This window comes from Chlamydomonas reinhardtii, chromosome 8 (assembly GCF_000002595.2).
Source record: "Chlamydomonas reinhardtii strain CC-503 cw92 mt+ chromosome 8, whole genome shotgun sequence".
NCBI classification, from domain to species: Eukaryota; Viridiplantae; Chlorophyta; class Chlorophyceae; order Chlamydomonadales; family Chlamydomonadaceae; genus Chlamydomonas; species Chlamydomonas reinhardtii.
The window spans coordinates 815,430-833,133 of NC_057011.1; the positions used below are offsets into that span (position 1 = coordinate 815,430).

A 17,704-nucleotide genomic window follows, 5' to 3' on the forward strand; every position below is an offset into this window, starting at 1 on the left:
TGCTGATGCTGCTGCCTCTGCTTCTCCTCTGCCGCCTCCGCCTCCTCCGCCTCCTCGGCGGTGGGTCGCGGCCCCAGCTCCGCCACCAGGTCATCCCGCATCACATCCAGCAACAGCCGGATCTGTGTTGGCAAGAGAGAGAGAGAGAGTGTGTGTGTGTGTGTGTGCACGTGTTGTTGGCAAGTGCGCGTGTTGCATGTGTGTTGCATGTTTGTGGAAGGGTGGTGAAGTGGTGCACAAGGTGCGTACCGTAAGAAACGCTTAAGGGGGAAGCATACACACAAGCATACACACAACAACACACGCACACACAGCTCACATGCACACATACACGCACACACAAACGCACCTCCTCGTCACGTGCGCGCTGTGCCGCCTCGGTGGCCTTGGCGTCCCACAGCTCGCCTGGGCCCGGAGGAGGGGGAGGAGGGAAGAAGGAGGGAAGAGGGAGGAGGGGGCGGAGCGAGGAGGGAGGGGGAGGAGGGGTTGTAGATAGGGGAGGAGGAGGGAGGAGGAATGGAGCGGTTGTTGTGGATGCCAATCTTGCTGTAATCTCGCCGGTGAGAGCCGACCTACAGAGCCACCCTAATGGAGCGGCACGCGCCGTACAAGTGCCCTCTCACGCCCCCCCCCCCCAAACCCACCTGTGCGGTTGTGGCCGCTGCCATAGCCGGTGCCGCGAGCCCACACCACCTCCCGCCCGCCGCCGCGCCCGCCGCCGCCGCCACCGCCACCTCCCGCCGCCGCCCCTGCCGCTGCTGCGCCTGCCGCCCCTGCCGCCACGCCCGCGGCCGCGCCCGTCTCCCCTGTCGCTCCAGCTGCTGCTCCCGCTGTTGCCGCCGCACCGCCGCCTCCGCCGCCTGCCGCCGCCGCCTCCTTGCGCCCCCTCTTCTTGCCTGCGGCCTCTGCGGCGGCGGCGGCGGGCCCCCCACCCGAGCCCTGCAGCGCTTGCAGTCGGGCCGAGTCCTTGTCGTAGTTGTCACGTGCGCTGCAAAAGACGTGGAGGGGCCAGGGGGGCAATGATTGTTTCAAATGTCCAACAAACACACAACGATAACAAAACACACTCAGTCACAATTACGATGACACGCGCGTGGGACGTTGCATAGTTATGAAGGAGGCGGGATGCACACGTTAAGGCCCACACCCACACCCACACACCCTCCTTCACACACGCTCCCCACCCACACCTTCCTCTCCACACACCCTCCTCCCCACCCACCCACCCTCCTCCCCACCCTCCTCCCCATCCACTCCCTCCCCACAGGCCCGCGCACTCACGCGTACAGCTCCGCCACCTCCGCACTGGCCGCCACGCAGCGCGGCGCCAGCCCCGTCAGCGCCTCCAGCCGCGCCAGCGAGCGCTCCAGCGGCGTGTAGGTGCCGGCGGCGGCGCCGTGGCGGCGGATGTCGTTGGCGGGGTTGTCAAGGTCCACACGCGCGTGGGCCTTGAGGGGGCAGGAGGAAAGATGGGGGGTTGTTAAGTACCAGCCCAAACTAAACCAAAACCAAGAACCGGAGGGGGTGCAAAGATGGTTTGAAAAAGCCGTACAGGATGCACTGAAGGCTGTTGACAATGTCGTTGCCGAATGAGCGGCCAAGAGATGGTACAGAGGAGTGTAGCGAGGTAGACAGCAGGCGTATGGGCGCGAGGAGGGTTCAATGCCCGAGCCTGCGTGGCATTCCTCCCTAACCTCGCTGTCTACGCGGGTCGCCCCCGCCTTCTCCCCCACGAGCGCTGGTCAGAGTTACGGGTGTAGACTTCGTCTTCCCATACGCGTCCGTGCGTCCCTTGTTGCTTACTGGTTAGCGCGCATGCAATAACAACCCGCCCTCTCCTCCCTCCCGCCCTCTCTCCCCTCCCCTCCCCTCCCCTCCCCTCCCCTCCCCTGCCCCTCCCCTGCCCCTCACCAGCACTTGGAAGTGGTCGTGCAGGTGCATGCGCTCCAGCGCGCGCCGCACCGTGCCGCGGTCCAGCACACTCACGGCCGCCACAGGCACGTTGAAGGCGGTCAGAGCGTCGAGCCACTCGCGCACGCCGGGCTGAGGGAGGGGGGAGTAAGGGGTGGGATACAGGGGGGGTTGCAGGTGTGGGTGGGTGGGTGTGGGTGGGTGTGGGTGGATAGGCAGGCAGCTGCGGCCGCACGTACCGAGTACCCGAACTGCGACATCCCCCTCGCACGGAGCCAGAAAGACACGGGTGCCAGCGCAGGGCCTCTTCGGCCGCCCTTCCGCCCTCGTGTACCGCGCCGCACAACCACGCCCTTACCCTCCGTCATCCCTCTCCCCCTGCGTCTTGATTTCTTTAGAGCTGAAATACACTGAACCCCCCGATTCCCGCCCCCGCTCCCCGCCCTCCACAACAAACCACACGCCACGCCACGCCGCCGTCCGGCACCCACCAGGGGTGTGGCCATGGCCGGCCCCGCCGCCAGCTCCTGTGCGTACGTCTCCGCCAGCTCAAAGGCCAGCGCGCGCGCCTCCTTCATGCTGCTGGTCCAGCCCAGGACCTGTTGGGCAGAAAGGGAAGAAGAAAGACAATAAAGAGTGTGTATGAGAGGAATAGGAAGGAATAGGAATCTGGGAAGTCGTTACGAGACGAAACTAGGGGAGCGGTCGGCCGCTCCAGCCCTCACGCCCACCCTTCCGCCTCCCTCCCCATTTGCTGTCCTATCCCGTTCACACCCCTTCAGCGTTTTACCCTCGCCCTCTTTGCAACCCGTTTGGGCCCTTTCAATCCGCCTCCCAAACCTCCTGAAAGCCAGCTCTCTCTACCACTCACTGCCGCGTTACACCCCTCTCCCCTCCTGTACGCCCTCCTCCCTCGTTTCCTCTCCCTCACAACCCAACTCCCCTCGAACTCCCCCCTACACACAAAAACACAAAAACACACGCGTCGCCCCCCCCCCAAAACCACACACGGGGCACTCACGTCCATGATGATCCGCTCCGGCGCGGTGGCGTGCATGGACAGGCGGGCGTGCCTGGGCAGCGGCAGCCCCCTAGCTTCCGCCAGCTTCCGCCAGGCGCTCACGTAGGCGCCGTGAGTGTTGGCGATGATGGAGTCAAAGTCAAACACGCAGCCGTACGCCTCGTCAGGCCGGTTGTGGAAGCGCAGCCGCAACGCGCCGCCGGCCTGTGTGTGTTGCGCGGTTGCAGGTGTGGGTGTGGTTATGGGTTTGTGGGGGTTGGTGGGGAACCGGTGGCAGGTGAGGTTGGTGTCGGATGGCCATTGCGTGGGCGGGTTGCGAAGTTCGGGATTTGTAGAGTTGCCGGTAGTGGCCGTTGATGAATGACTGACATGGCCGTGGTGAAGCATGGCGTGCCGCGACATCGTACTGGACCCCCTCTCCGCTCCCTGTTTCCCACACTCCGTCCACTGCTGGGTCTCTCCGCTCGTTCTGGCTTGATAACTATCACCCCTCTCTCTCTCCCTACCTCGCGGCCATATCTCACCCCCCCCCCCAATCTTTCAACCCTCTTCCCCCTACCTCACCCTCACCTTCAACGACTCGTTCAGGGCCGCCACGTCCAGCCGCCGCGGCTCACCACCCAGCCGGAACTGCATGAAGCCCTGTGGAGGGGAGGGAGAATAGGGGGAGGACAGGGGGAGGAAGAGGAAAAGGGTTAGACGCAGCAGGCGTGGGAGCTGAAAACCGTGTAAGTGTGGGGGGGGGTGCCTGGGCGGGTGGGTGCGGCCGCACGCAAGCACGCGTGCACAGCGTGGCACCTGGCAGTGGTACGGCAGGTCTGCTGGGCGTGGGGGGGAGGGTCATCGGGGGCTGGGGGCAGCTGCGCGCAGCTGCGGCGTGTGACGCCCCCCCTTAACACTGGGGCTGGCCCCATACAGCGCAGCCCAATGCAGAACACCCATGCCGCATACACACAGGGGCCCCAGCGTATGGCTCTTGGCTACATGACCACACAGCACACGCCGCCGCCCAGCAGTGCTGCCACGCAGTCAGACCCAAAAGGCGTGGGGCTGAGGGGTGTGCTGTGCGGACACGCCAGCGCCTCAGGTCGCACTTCCACGCCAAAACGCTAGTTTCTGGCCGGGTCGCGCCGTCATGATGTTTTCATGGATAATGCTGAGCTCAACGCAGCGCTGGGCGATGCCAGCGCCTCAGCGACAGGACGGCAAGCGCATTGGGCTGGGCCCGGCCAACGAGAACAGGGTTGATGGGCCCCTCCCTTGCGAGCTTGACGACCCAAACTACCACACAGTCCTTTCAAGGCGCTACGCAACTTGCCTCGCCATACTCGGCGCCCACTTTGGGCGGGGCCGAGAGCCGAGCGTAAGCCTGCCTCGCTGCGTGCGAGTAGCTGGTTGTGGGCTCTGCCTCGTCCTCAGCCTCAGGGACCTGCTGTGCGCGAACCACGAGCGAGCGTGCCCGGCGAATTGCCAACGAGGGTGCTGAGACCCTCCGCCCAGCTAGACGAGTGGTGCACCGCCCAGCACCCCTGGAGGAAATGGTCTGTTGCATCATACTGCTGCTACTAGCCACAGGCGCTACCGGCAAACGGTTCAGGAAAAGAAGGGTCGCACAGCGGAAAGGGAAGCAAGGGTTGTTGTTACAGCGGGCTAGCACTGCGAGAAGTCTAACTGGTAAGCTGTAGTAAGCATAATAAGGACGGTCGAGCAGGCAAGCCCTCTTGTTAGCCCAGCTGATTTCTGCTGGCGTCCCATTGGCCACTCGCGGCGATTTGCCATTGCCAGCTCGACAGCTCGTTGAGGCAGCTCAGTTGCTCTCATTTAGCCCAAATGCAAATGGCTTCAGCAATATGACACAGACATGAAAGCTGGTGCCCGCGGCGGCAGTTTGCTTGCTTTTCGATTGCCCAGCTCGTCTTTTCGCTGACCACCCAACGAAGGATTACGCAGACACCTATTTACCTACCCACGCACAATATCAATACCAAAGCGCGCTATGCTCAGTCGCGCGCAAAGCCTGCGGCTATGGGCGTCCCCTTTGGCGGGAGCGGCCACGTCGCAGCGCCAGGGACTAGCTGGGCTCCTGGCGGCTCCTGGCCTGCCCGACCCGGCCGCAGCCGGCCATCCCTCTCCCACCCCTGCACTTTCACCCGCCTTTTCTCTTTCCCCCAGCCCATTCGCGCCGTACAGCTCCCATGCCGCGGCCAGTTCCCTTAGCAACAACACGGACAGCAACAGCAGCGCTAGCAGCAGCTCTTCCAATCCGGTACAGCACAAGTACCAGGCGCTCCTGGCCGACGGCACCCTAAAACCGGACGAGCAGCAGGCGGCGCTCGTACAGCGGTTGGGGCGGTTGTACGACGAGGTGGTTGACTACCGGCGGCGCATGGACGGGCACGCGGCCGCCACCACAGAATACCAGGTGTGTGTGGAGGGAGGACGATACGGTACTACGATGGCTGGGGGTTTAGTGGTTCTTTGAAATTTGACGGCTTCACGGGTTTGCGGGGATTGATGTTGTACTTGTGTGTGTTGCCGAAAGGCACAGATGCAGCGTTTGGCGGTAGCAAGGGGGCTGGGTGGCGGGGTGGGGCGGCCAGAAGCACAAAAAACACAATGAAACACGCATGCGCTGCACATGACATGAGGCAAGCGCTTGCACGTGCCCTCACGATCATCCCTTACACACCGCACCAGGCGCGGCGGCTGCAGCGGCTGCAGCAGCTGCTAGCGGCTGAGGAGGCGGAGGAGGCAACACAGGGGCGGGAGCGGCAGGCGCAGCCCGACCACCCGGAGCGCTGCCGCACCGCCGCCGCCAGCGGCGCCGCCACCGGGGCAGCCGCGGCAGCCGCGACGCCGTCGTCGTTGGCAACGTCGGCGGCGGCAGGAGGCGACTCATCCATTGTCGGTACGTAGCATACTGTCTCACGCGGCAACTATGGTGAAAGGACTTTCGCTCTTCTACCCATTACCACGATCATGTGGCCCCGCCCCTGCGAGTAGGCTCGGAAGTGGCTGGCAAGAGGTGTTGTTGGCACTTGGCAGTGTGTACACAAAGCAACCGCAGTTCAACATTGGGGCATCAAACTCAACTGGACTTCCCCACCTCCTTATCCTGGTCACACAGGCTGGCTAAAGGCGACAGTAGCCAGCTTTGTGCCCGGCAGTAGCACTGGCGCCAGTAGCAGTAGCAGTGGCATTGGCAGCGGCAGTAGCAGCGGGGCGGCGGCGGCTTCGGCCCGGGAGCGGGCGAGGCGGGCGGCTGTAGCGCGGGAGGAGCGGCTGCAACGGGAGATGGGGCCGCCGCCTGTGGCGCCCACACCGCCCCGAGGTGAGATGGGGAATGAGCTGGATGTTGCGGCGGCGACGGCCGCTGCTGCCGCTTCGGCTGCTGCTGTTGCTGCTTCGGCTGCTGCTGTTGCTGCTTCGGCTGCTGTTGCTTCATAATAGGCTAGGGTTGTCTACTGTACTTCTGTGTATTTTGTGCTCTTGTACTCTTATCTGGCCACAGCGCTTCACCTGCGTACACCTGCCCCCGCATCGCATTGGCTGACGCCGTTGCCGCATGGTACTTGGGGCGCACCCTTCCCCCCTCCCCATGCTCTTCATCCCCGGTCGCTCCCTCTCTCCTCCCTACGTGCCCCTCACCCACGCGCCCCTCCCCACGTGCCCGCCCCCTATCTGCAGGCCTGTATGTGTGGGGCAGTGTGGGCAGCGGCAAATCCATGTTGGTGTCTCTCTTCTACCAGGTAGGGTGTGTGTGTGCGTGTGTGTGCGTGTGTGTGCGTGTGAGTGTGTTCGTATGCGTGTGTGTGCGTATGCTCGGTCGTGTGGGCGGAGTGTCCGCACTGGGGTGATGCCGGTGGGGGGTCGAGACCAACAAGGGTGTGGCGGGGTTGGGGCGGTGTCAGGAGGGGGTTGATTGCTCCTGGCTGCTGTAACACGCACACACACATGTACACACATGCTATCCACCTGTTTCAGCAACACCCCAACACACCCCCAACACACACACAGGCGCTGCAGGAGGGCGGCGGCCTGGGCGCGCTGCGGTGGATGCACTTCAACGCCCTCATGCTGGAGGTGCACGCGCGGCTGCACGCCCTGGACACAGCCAGGTGGGGGGCTGGGGAGGAGGGGGGGCAGGTGGGGGGCAATGGGGGTGGAGGGGTGTGGGGCGGCGGGGCGGCGGCGAGGGCTGGAGTGAGGGGCGGTGGGGTTTGGGGGTTTTGGTTTCGCCATTCAGGTATGGGTGAAGGGTAGGGACCAAGTATGGAGGAGGGCCGTTGGGGGAGGGTGGCCGCACACACGGCACGCCGCAACCTGACATGCGCGTCGTGTTATGTGATGTGTATGGTGCACGGGTTTCAAACAGGTGGAAGGCGGCGGCGGAGCGCGATGCGGCGGCGGCGGCGCGGCTGGCGGCGGCGAACGAGCAAAGCGGCGCCTTGTCGGCGGCCGCAGCATCTGCGGCAGTAGCAGCAGGAGAGAAGGGAGACGCAGGGGTTGGTAGCGATGGCGGCGGCGGCGGCGGCGGCGGTGGCGGCGGCGTGCGGAGTCACCTGGCGGTGGCGGCGGCGGCGGCGCTGCGGGAGCGGGCGGCGGCGCTTGGTGACGATGAGGACGAGGAGGATTTGGAAGACGAAGGGGCGGAGGCGGAGGGGGCGGCTGTGGCGGCGGCTGTAGCGGCGGGGGAGGTGGGGGAGGTGCCGTTGACACGGCAGGGCGTGTTGCGGCAGTGGGATCCAAGGCGGGATCCCGAGGTTCGGCGGCAGCGGGAGGCGCGGGCGGCCATGCTGGCGGTACGGCGACACATGAGGTGGGAGGGGCATGGGTGGGAAGTGTTTCGGGACGGCGGGGGAGGGGGTTGGTGGGTTTGAGCCCAAGGGAAACGTCCCATCGCCAACAGAAAAGCCCATCCAGCTACGAACATGGAGGGGGAGAGGGAGCGGGGGGGAGAGAGGGGGGGGCCGGGGGGAGGATGGGCAGGGAGGGGCAGTGGGGAGGAGGGCTGACACACATCACACGCAACCACCCAACATCCCAACTCCCAATCCCGTGGTCCGGCCACACCCACCGCACCGCTCTCGTCTACACACGCGCAAAAGGAGAGCTACACCCTGTTAGCCATGGACGGCTACCCCCCCTTAACAAACACACACGAGAGGGTCAGCGGGGGAGCTTAGTGGGCAGGCGAAGGGTTTTTTGGGCTGAGCCCCCCGAGCGAAGCGATCCAGGGGGGGCGAAGCCCCCCAGGATTGCCCCTGTCCGTGCCTGCCTGCCTGCCTGGTGCCTGCCTGCGTCGACAAAAAGTGCCAAACTGGCGCAAACCGCGAGTGCCACGTATTATTAATTGCTATTCCCTATTGTAGAAAAATAGGCGGCAGGGAAAACTCGGCCGGAGCGAGAAGCGACCTCGTGAGTCCATGGACATCTTGACTTGCTTCAGTCCGCGAGTATAGCTCTCGGCCCCTAAATATCTTACATCCATGTATCAAAACATGTCGACGACAAGCGTCTTGGGGCAAGAATGTCGAAATTGTTTGCAACAGCCAAACCGTGCGTCCCCGAGCCTTAAATGTGTCGCGGCCCGGGATCCCGCGCCCGAGCCCGGCTAGCCGTTTGCGGTGCTTGAGTGGGATGTGGGTGAGGTGCATTTGGGATATCATGGACCGTGAAGTGGCGTGGGTAAGTTGGCGTGGCGTGGCGGGGACAGGGCATGTCGGTGCCTCGGCACGGCGTTGGCATAGTGGCCAGTCCCGCTGGATGGGCTTGCAAGGGTGCTGTTCATGTCGCCGGTGCCCATCGTCACATCCCTTGCGCTTCATGGGGCTCAGCCCATTTTCCAGCTGTACAAAGCTGACAGACACCCCTTGTTGTTTTACGCCCGTGGGAGCAGGGCCAGGTTTGCGGGGTTTTTATGCCTGAGAGGGTGTGTTGGGTGCTGCAACATCCCGGGCCTTACGGCCTGGATCGGCCTAGTGGCCAGACGCGTTTGTGGCTGCCCTTAGGCATTGTCTGCCCTGGCGTCGAGAGCTGGTTAGGTTGCGGTTGAGGTCGTGCAGGCTGCCGGGTCGTAGGACTCAGCCCCGCAGCCACTGTGGTCGTGCTGTCGCGTGCTGCGTGTTTTGTTATGTTTGCTGTTTTTTGTCTTCTGCCCGCCTGGTTTTTAAGAGGTAGCTCGCCCGCTGGGTCTGAGGTTGTTGCACCGGTAGTAATTCCGCAAGGATTACTGGCGCGGTGAAGGGTCGGAGTGCGTTGCCCTGTGGACTCGAGAGCTGTTTGCGCTCTGCCGGGGAAACGCCAGGTCACGGCAGCCCTCGATTGAGAGCCCTGTCGTTGGTTATACCAGATACACGATTCACGTGATCTGGCAGAATAACCGTGGAAACCGTAGTCACACACACACACACACACCATCGCATACACTGTCTTTGCGCAACGTTTTCCTTGTGCTCTTTAACACACACACACACACACACACACACACACACACACACACACACACACACACACACACACACACACACACACCAGGGCATCCTGTACCGCTTTCCTAACCATCTTTGCAACCCCGCCCAAATGCCAATTACGTCGCAGGCTGGCGCGGCTTGGCCGCAACGACCCGCGCAGTCTAGCCGCCGCCAATGCACAACAGCTCACGCGAATGGCGGCGGCGCTGATCCGCGGCCGGGCCGGAGACCCGCTGAGCGGTTGGGCGGAGGCGGCGGCGGCGGAGGCGGCGGCGGCGCGCTCGGGTGGCGGCGGAGGCGGCGGCGGCGGAGGGGCGGCGGCGCCCATTGCGTCGGCGCTGTTCTTTGATGAGGTGCAGGTGAGAATTGTTTGGAGATGGGTGGGTGGCTGGGTGGGTAGGCGGGTGGAAGAGTGTGTGTGTGTGGGCGGCTGGGAGTGATGGAGTACGGGAGGCGGAGCGGGCGGGCGTGGCAATTTGGGATCCGTGTTCTTTTGCGCTTTGACAGGTGCCCACTTCCTCTGCCCCTCCCTCCTACCCTCCACCCCTTCAGTGCATCCTGTACCGCTTTCTTCAACCACCTTTGCAACCCTTCCCTTCCACACCCCTCTACCCCTCCTTCATCCCTCCTCCTCCCCCGCCCTCTCCCTCCCCCTCCCCCTCCACCTCCCACTCTCCTTCCCCTCCCCTCTCCCTCTCCCTCCCCTCTCTCCTCCGCCCCCTCCCCCTCTCCCTCTCCCTCCCCCTCCCCTCCTCCCCTCCCTCCCTCTCCCTCTCCCTCCCCTCTCCCACCCTCCCTCCCCTCCCCTCTCCTCCCACCCCCCCCCCCCAGGTGACTGACGTGTTCAGCGCCGTGGCTCTCAAGGGTCTGGTGGAGGCGCTGACGGCGGCGGGCTGCGTGTTGGTGGGCAGCAGCAACAGGGCGCCGCAGCACCTGCCGAGGCACGGACTGCACGAGGCCATGTGGGGACACTTCGTGGACACGTGGGTGCGCATGCGTGTGTGGGGGCGGGGGTCCGGGGTTGGGGTTGGGGGTGGGTTGGGGGTGGGCCATTGGGGTTATGGGTTTTAGTTGACGACGACATAGGTCCCAATACGGTAGTCAAGGAATCGTCGGGCGGGAGGAGCATGTCTGGAAAGGAGCATGTCCGCATGTGCTGAGAGGTGCATGTGCGGAGGGGCGTGAGGACAAAGAGGGTGGGGGGCAGGGGCAAGGGCAGGGGCAAGGGCGCCGTCAGAGCTCCCGGTGCACTGGGGTCAGGGGTGTGGGGCACGGGTGCGGGAGCAGTCACGGCACCGCCGGGACGCCGTGCCTCCACCTCCGACACCCCGCACACACACACACATTCCTAAACACACACACACACACCTCCACTCTCGGGCGATTTATTTTGTTCTAGATACACACATACACACAAACGCCTCTGCTCGCAACGCTATGTGTCCATGCCCATGACATGTCCATGCCCATGCCCATATCCCTGCCCATGCCCACCCCACAGCCTGCAGCAGCGCTGTGAGGTGGTGGAGCTGTCCTCGCCCGCCGACTACCGCCGAGTGCTGCTGGAGCAGGGCCGCGCGGCCATTGCGGCAGCAGCGGCAACAGCAGCGGGCCCGTCCTCCTCCTCTCCTGGTGATGGCGTAATCACAGCCGCTACAGCCGCTGCTGCTGCTGCTGCTGCTACTGCCGCCGCCATCTGGCCGCCCGTGTGTCGGAGCTACCTGCACCCCGCCGGGCCCGGCGCTACAGCCGAGATGGAGCGGCTGTGGAGCGCCTTTGCTGGTGCTACTGCCGCTCCTGCTGGTGCTACTGCCGCGGGTGCTACTGCCGCGGGTGCCGAGGCCGGGGGCATGCTGGACATCCCGGTGAGTGGGCGCCCCTGTCCCTGTACAGGAAGCTCTGAGAGGTGCTGCAACCCCTACAACCGCCAACGCCCACCATTCCCCCACAACTCCCCCACCAATCCCCCACGCAACTCCCAACCGCCACCAACCCCCAACCGCCACCAAATCTCCCACCATCCGCCAACTGCCAACCAACCAACCCCCCTATCAGGTCTTGTTCGGCCGGCGGCTGGGCGTGCGGCGCGCCAGCCCCTGCGGCGGCGGCGCCTGGTTCGACTTTGCCGAGCTGTGTGCGGCGCCGCTGGGCCCCGCGGACTACACGGCGGTGGCGGGGCGGTTCCACACGGTGTTCGTGGAGGGCGTGCCGGCCATGAGCATGCAGGTGCGGGCGTGGGCGTTTGGGTGTGGGGGAGCATGTGGGCGTGTGTGTGTGTGTGTGTTAAAAAAGAACCAAAAGCCCGGTGTGTGTGTGTGTGTGTTTGGCGTGTGTGTTTTTGGGGGGGGGGGTGTTGGGGGGGCCTGATCAGCATTCCCATCTGAAGCCAGAGGAGCTGTAAGCGGGGCAAGTGCGGGGCAGGAACAGATGTTTCCGCTTGCTTCAAAACGGACGGGTAAACCGCTCCCTCCCTCTTCCTCACCCTCCCTCCCTCTTCCTCCCCCCTCCTAATGAAAGGTTCGCGACCAGGCGCGGCGCTTCATCACGCTCATTGACGAGCTGTACAACGCCAAGTGCGTGCTGGTGGCCAGCGCGCAGGTGAGAGGGAGGAGGGGAGAGGGAGGGGAGGAGACAGTCGGAAGGGAGAGGGCGGATACTGATCCAGGCAGCACTGAAAACAGAGGAAGGCGATACTAGTTGACGCGATGCGGCGTTGCACAGACTAGGGAAATAGTTTGCTTGCACCATTCCCAGTGAGCAACTAGGAATTCAGGAAGAAAGCGATGAAAGAATGGAGTGCCGACGTGTAGCGGGGACAAAAGTGGGCGGCGGATGGGACGGGGAGCCCGCTGGCGCCTTCGCATCGTGCCTGGTTGCGCCTGCTCCCCCCACCGCCTGCTCCCCTCACCTCCCCCGGTCCTTATCTCCTGTATCTCCCGTCTCTCCCGTCTCTCCGGACCGCCGCTGCTTCACAGGTTCCTCCCGAGCAGCTGTTTGTGGGGGCGGAGGGCGAGGAACCCATTCTGGATGTGGAGGGGCTGCAGTTCGAGACGGCGGCGGAGGGTGAGGAGTAAGGCGGGGGAGGAGGGGAGGGAGGGGCTGGGGGAGGAAGGGGATGGGATGGGAGGTGAGGGGCACTGCCAGGCAACAAGCGTGTGTCAGACATGTACAGTGGGGCACCGGGTATGCGTGCTCGTGATTGTGTCTGTGTCACACATCGGTGTAGCGCAACACGCGCCCACACCCGTGCCTCTCCTGCCCTAGACATGCCCATCCACGCTCCCCCGCAACCACGCCCACTTCCATAAACACCCCTCCTGCCCTCACCCCAGCCCTAAACCCCCGCCCTACCCCACCCCGCTTTCGAAAAACACACACAGACGCACGGCTGCGGCGTGATGTCATGTCCGCCGGTGCGGTGGCGCCCGTGGCGGTGGGGCCGGCGGCGCTGGCGGCGGCGGCGGGCGTGCTGGGCGGCGCCGAGGAGCGGTTCGCCTTCCGCCGCGCCGTGTCGCGGCTGCTGGAGATGCAGAGCCCCGCCTACATCCGCGCGGCGGTGCGGCTGCGGCAGGGGGCGCAGGCGGCGCAGGCGGCACAGGGGGCGCTGGGGCAGCAGGGGCAGCAGGGGCAGGGATTGGTATGGCAGCAGGCGCAGCCAGGTGCGCAGGCGGCGCAGCGGCAGAAGCTTGCTACTTAATGAGCACAAGGGAAGGAGCATACAAATGTCCTTTCCCGTTGCGATCTACCGTATTAAGACAAAGACCATACGGGCGTTGCGGTGCGCTGTTCGGTGTGCGTGAATGTGAGGGTGCATGTGGGGGTGCGCGCTTGGGGATGTGTGCATCTAGACTTGCAGACAGGCTGTGTACATGCCAGTGGGTGCTGAGAGGGGCTGGGAGCTCAAAGGGGCCAGAGCGTTGGGGCTGGCAATTGCGGTGACAGCCGGAGGATGGGTGTGAAGTGGGTGGATGGGACCTGAACTTATATGCGGGCGTGTGGGAAATGCGGTACACGGAATGGGGAATGCGGCCAACCCAAGTAGTAGCGGTAGCATGCCATGTACCTACGTGTGCTTTTAAAAGGGAGACAACAAGCGTGTGTGTGTGTGTGTGTGTGTTTATGTGTGCCAGTCGAGTGCATGCATGCAAGAATGCATCAAGCGTGTGTGTGTTGGGGGGGGGGGTGTACAGAGCGTATCAGGGGGCTGCATAGACATGAGGGACGGGGTTGGGCTGGCCGAGTGGCCGGGTGGGGCTGGGGCCGGAGCTGGGGGGGGGGCGTGGGAAAGAGGGCGGGCAGGGCTCCTATCTTAATGTCTCCAGACATTAATTGGCCATTTTGGCCGTTTCCTAGACATTCCTCCCGGGGGCTAATGTCTGGGGCGAGACTTTGTTGGCCCGGGTTTGGGGCGGGTTTTGTCCCAATTCCTATGCAGAAGCCCCCAAACCGCCATGTGCCCAGACAAAAGACGGCGGCCACCGGGCCGTTTTTGTCTGGAGCTAGACATTACCCCAAAAACAAGATACGACCCCTGAGGGCGGGTGAATCAACGACATGCACGGGGCGAGGGGAGGGGTGCCTAGTGCTTGCAGTGGGGGGAATGTGGCAACCGCACACGGAACGTTTGTGGGAATGCGGGTGTGGTAGCAGATTGCTTCACTCGCGCATTCGTATAACCGCACAACACTGTGCACAGAGTCTGAACTACCGAACTTCATGGTAAGCAAAGCCTGCCGTGTGCGCGCGTGCGGTAGTGACGGTGATGGTAGCCGCGGTGGCGCCGTGGCGCCCGATGTGGTGCCCGATGCAAAGCCTGCCGGCATAGTGGCATGGTGGGCGGCGCGCGGCGGGCGGCGGACGAGTTGCGAACACGGTGGGGGTCGTGGCGGCTAGTGGCGGCTGGTGCAGCAGTGATCCGCCGGTGGTGAATGTTACTTTGGCGCCGGTAGTTGCGTTGCTTGCCGGTGGGAGAGCATGGGAACGACGGAACAGGGGATCGGGTTGAAGACAGGGGTGCGGGGCCCGACCGGAGATGTCCATGCGTGCTCCTGCTCGGCGTGCAGGCGTCTATTGCGTGACAGTGTCGAGTGAGTGGAAAACTGGAAATGCGCAGTGGAGGCGGCGAAAGAGTGCCCACAGGGCGCGTAACGCAGACCCCTGCGCCGCGTCGGTCGCCGTGGCGTGCCCCGTGCGTTCCTGCATACCGCCCCCTCCTCGCCCCGTCACCTCCCCCTTTCGCATTGGGTTCAGTCTAGTTTGGGGTGGTAGCTACGCACCCCCCGGGCGCCCCCCCGTCCCGCCCGTAGCCCACCCGGATGTAGCCCTCGCGCTAGCTGCCGACTGCAGGGCACGCGTGCTCCCGTCCCAGAGCTACCCGAAGCCCACCCGTTTTGACACTCCAAACCCTCTCGGCCACTCCCTGCCCCGCGCGTGCCACGCAAACTAGCATGCCGAGATCCCCCATCCGGCACCCGCTTATCGACGTGCTTCGCCCGCCGACCGTGTCACTCGAGCCAAGGTCCCGAGCGCAGGCTGTCCCAGGGCCACGTGGCCTGCCACGGCCCCCCTCCCCCCCCCCGTTTTGTTGGGCTCCGTCGTGGGCTCGATGCCAACCCCACCCGACCCACCTCCCGGTGCGGCAACGCGAGTCTACGCCCCAACCTGCCCCGTACCGCCCCCCATCGCTGTATCGCATCCACCTTCCGGCGCATGCCCCAAGCCCCCCCCTATGCCCCCTTCCGCTCACCCGCCCGAATGACACCTAAATTTTGTTGCTTGGCGCTTCTAGAGTCGGATACTTTCCTACGCAGGTGGCCTGAGATCACGCCCAACGGCCCCTATTACGCTTGCACGTGGGACTGGCAGGCTGAATCGGCTGCATTTCTGAGCAACAGAACGTGGAGGCGGTAAGATGGATGCGGCTGCCTTGCTGAGGCCGCACTGTACCGCTGGATGGCGCACGACTTTGTCCACTCTGCTGCTGTCGCTGTGATGCGCTGACACCCCACACGCTGGCGAGCAGGGCACAGACATGTGTGCTGCACTATAGAGCTGCCGCTGTTGAGCTGCCGCTGCTGCACACCGAGCTGCGACAGAGCTCGACAAGCGCGCTGGTCCTGCATCCCGCTGACACCCCTCCCGCCCCCCGGCTGGTCCCGCTGACAACCGGCCTGGCAGAGTCAGACCAAACAGAACAAAACACACACACACACACACAGCGCACAGCAAACACAGCCACCAGAGAAACACGCATGGCACACACACGACCGCAGACGCACAACCGCCGGCACCAATCACAACCCACTCGCTCAAACGCAGCACGGCGCCTCCGCCACCCTGGCCGCGCAACGCCCAGGCGCCGCCAACCCATCATCCCCTGAGTATGGCTGGCGCAGCGCACGCCCCCTAGAGCTGGCCCCTCCACCCGCAACTGCGCGCCCTGCTGTGAATGGCGGCGAGCGGCAGCAAGACCCGCCACAAAACCCATAGAAGGCCGCGCAGCAGGTAAATGCCAGGGTCAAGCCAGCTGCTGCCGCGTGGGCCTCCCTGCCGACCCAACCTAAACACCCGCGTTGCCGCCGGTGTTCGGTGCGCCAGCAAACGAGCCCCGCGCCGCTGCAGCCAGCCGTGACAGCGACGGACAGCTGTAGCCGTCACTAGCCCTGCAGCTGCTTGCTCTGCTACTATTACTGCTACTGCTGCCGGCCGCCAGCTGAATGTAGCTGCAGCTGCAGAGACCAGCCGCCGGCTATATATAGGTTGGCTGCTGCCGGCGCTCCCGCTCCTGCTGCTGCTGCACACCACGACCTGGACACGCCTGAGTCGCGGCGCCTCCGCGGCCGAGGGCAAATGCGTACCACTGACGGAGGCCGCAGCTGCCGGCGCATGAGGACGCGGCAGCCGCTGCGGAAGCGCGCCTGCAGGCCCTCCCGCCCGCAAGCTGGCTTGCAGCTGGAGAGCCGCAGCCGCCTCTCGCCGCCTGTGAGCGCAATGCTACTGAGCCACCGCCTCGCCAAAACCCCCGCCAGCCAATAGCTCCAAGCTCGCTGCTACTGCTGCCGCCGTGGTGTTTACCCCGCACCAACATCGCCAGTCGCCGCGACTCCGAGTCTGCCGCCTGCGGTGCTGCTACTGCCGCCGCCGCCGCCCGAACGCCAGAGCTGCTAGCGCCAGAGAGCAGTCCACTGCCTGGTCCGCAGCGCCATGCGACTCACCCCGCTCCAGCGCCCGCCTCCCACACATGCTGCCAACAACTACAATCCCAATATATCACACGAACACGCATAGCCAGGTAACCCATGGCATAGGTGGGGAGCAGCAGCCGCCCGGAGGCGACCGCCCCGGCGGCGCCACCTGCCTGCCCCCCCCCCCACCTCCCGAGCGGCCGGCGCGGGCCCCTCCACAAATCCCCATACCCATGCCCAGCCGCACAATTAAATAAACACAACAGCACTCCAACGCACTGGTACACACCATGTTCTTACCTTGAGAGAGGCTGAGAGCCAGGCAGGCCGGCTGCGACCCCCCCCCTCCCCCCCACTCCCAAACCGTGCTGCTGCTCCTGCCGCTGCTGCCGCCCGCGCTCGCCTTCGCCCCTGCTTTCCGCTTAGCTGATTAGAGAGAGAAGGACATAGAGGCAGGTTCAGAATGCAATTTCACCCGTTACACGCCGTTCCACCGCAGGGCGGGGAGCTCAGGGGGCGGCCGCCTCCCCGCCGGTCCGAGCCCACACGAAGTCCATTTACTTGAGCGGGATGAAGCGCGACGAGTGAGTCGCGCCGATACCCGGGCGGCCGTGCTTCACGGGCTTGTAGGAGATGGAGAACTCAGCCAGGTAGTGGCCGACCATCTCGGGCTTAATCTCCACCTGGTTGAAGGTCTTGCCGTTGTAGACGCCCACGACGGAGCCAATCATCTCCGGCACCACAATCATGTTGCGCAGGTGCGTGCGCACAGGCTCCGGCTTCTCGCCGCTGGCCGCCAGCTTCTTCACCTTGCGGAGCTTGACGATGAAGGACTGGTGCTTCCGCTTCAGACCGCGCTGGAAGCGGCGGCGCTGACGAGCGGCGAACAGCTGAACGTAGTCGCTGGTCTTCATGTCCAGCAGCTGGTCCAGGTCCACCCCGCGATAGGTGAACTTGCGGAAAGTGCGCTTCTTGTCACCGGCGGCGTCAGCCATCTTGCCTAGCTTTTGAAACTACGAGCCTGACGGCGAGAGAAAGAGGAAGGAGCAGGCGAGGGCCTCGCTCCTGTGCACACCGCCGCCAGGGCGCGGGGGCGCCCATCGCGATCCCCATGT

At 64.5% G+C, this 17,704-nt stretch overlaps 3 protein-coding genes across 3 annotated transcripts in view; 1 reads left to right on the plus strand and 2 right to left on the minus strand.

Moving 5' to 3' along the window:
* The window catches only part of CHLRE_08g360801v5 (uncharacterized protein), a 7,573-nt gene extending 2,943 nt beyond the window's left edge, over positions 1-4,630 (minus strand). The window contains exons 1-9 of the mRNA XM_043064811.1: positions 4,251-4,630; positions 3,503-3,574; positions 2,933-3,136; positions 2,403-2,510; positions 1,912-2,043; positions 1,282-1,448; positions 645-988; positions 350-405; positions 22-122 (exon numbers count right to left, since the gene is read on the minus strand). Coding sequence (XP_042921812.1) covers positions 22-122; positions 350-405; positions 645-988; positions 1,282-1,448; positions 1,912-2,043; positions 2,403-2,510; positions 2,933-3,136; positions 3,503-3,574; positions 4,251-4,487 — 1,421 coding nt within the window. The 5' untranslated portion in view covers positions 4,488-4,630. The remainder of the gene's footprint in view (positions 1-21; positions 123-349; positions 406-644; positions 989-1,281; positions 1,449-1,911; positions 2,044-2,402; positions 2,511-2,932; positions 3,137-3,502; positions 3,575-4,250) is intronic.
* A 120-nt stretch (positions 4,631-4,750) lies between these two features.
* CHLRE_08g360850v5 (uncharacterized protein) lies at positions 4,751-14,512 on the plus strand. The gene is made up of 13 exons (XM_043064812.1): positions 4,751-5,354; positions 5,630-5,840; positions 6,060-6,263; positions 6,620-6,681; positions 6,950-7,050; positions 7,308-7,751; positions 9,533-9,764; positions 10,237-10,388; positions 10,907-11,270; positions 11,461-11,631; positions 11,923-12,003; positions 12,381-12,468; positions 12,786-14,512. Exons 1-13 carry the CDS (start codon positions 4,929-4,931, stop codon positions 13,100-13,102), a joined length of 2,853 nt encoding a protein of 950 aa, XP_042921813.1. The 5' UTR covers positions 4,751-4,928; the 3' UTR covers positions 13,103-14,512.
* Positions 14,513-17,055: 2,543 nt separating this feature from the next.
* Positions 17,056-17,630, minus strand: CHLRE_08g360900v5 (ribosomal protein S15). The gene has a single exon (XM_001696032.2). It carries the CDS (start codon positions 17,582-17,584, stop codon positions 17,147-17,149), a length of 438 nt encoding a protein of 145 aa, XP_001696084.1. The 5' UTR covers positions 17,585-17,630; the 3' UTR covers positions 17,056-17,146.
* Between the last annotated feature and the right edge of the window lie 74 nt (positions 17,631-17,704).

Coding starts and splice junctions, on each gene's coding strand:
- CHLRE_08g360850v5 (XM_043064812.1), top strand. CDS start 4,929: ATGCTCAGTCGCGCGCAAAGCCTGCGGCTATGGGCGTCCCCTTTGGCG. Junction 9,765..10,236: donor TGTTCTTTGATGAGGTGCAG/GTGAGAATTGTT, acceptor CCCCCCCCCCAG/GTGACTGACGTGTTCAGCGC. Junction 11,271..11,460: donor GGGGCATGCTGGACATCCCG/GTGAGTGGGCGC, acceptor CCCCCCTATCAG/GTCTTGTTCGGCCGGCGGCT.
- CHLRE_08g360900v5 (XM_001696032.2), bottom strand. CDS start 17,584: ATGGCTGACGCCGCCGGTGACAAGAAGCGCACTTTCCGCAAGTTCACC.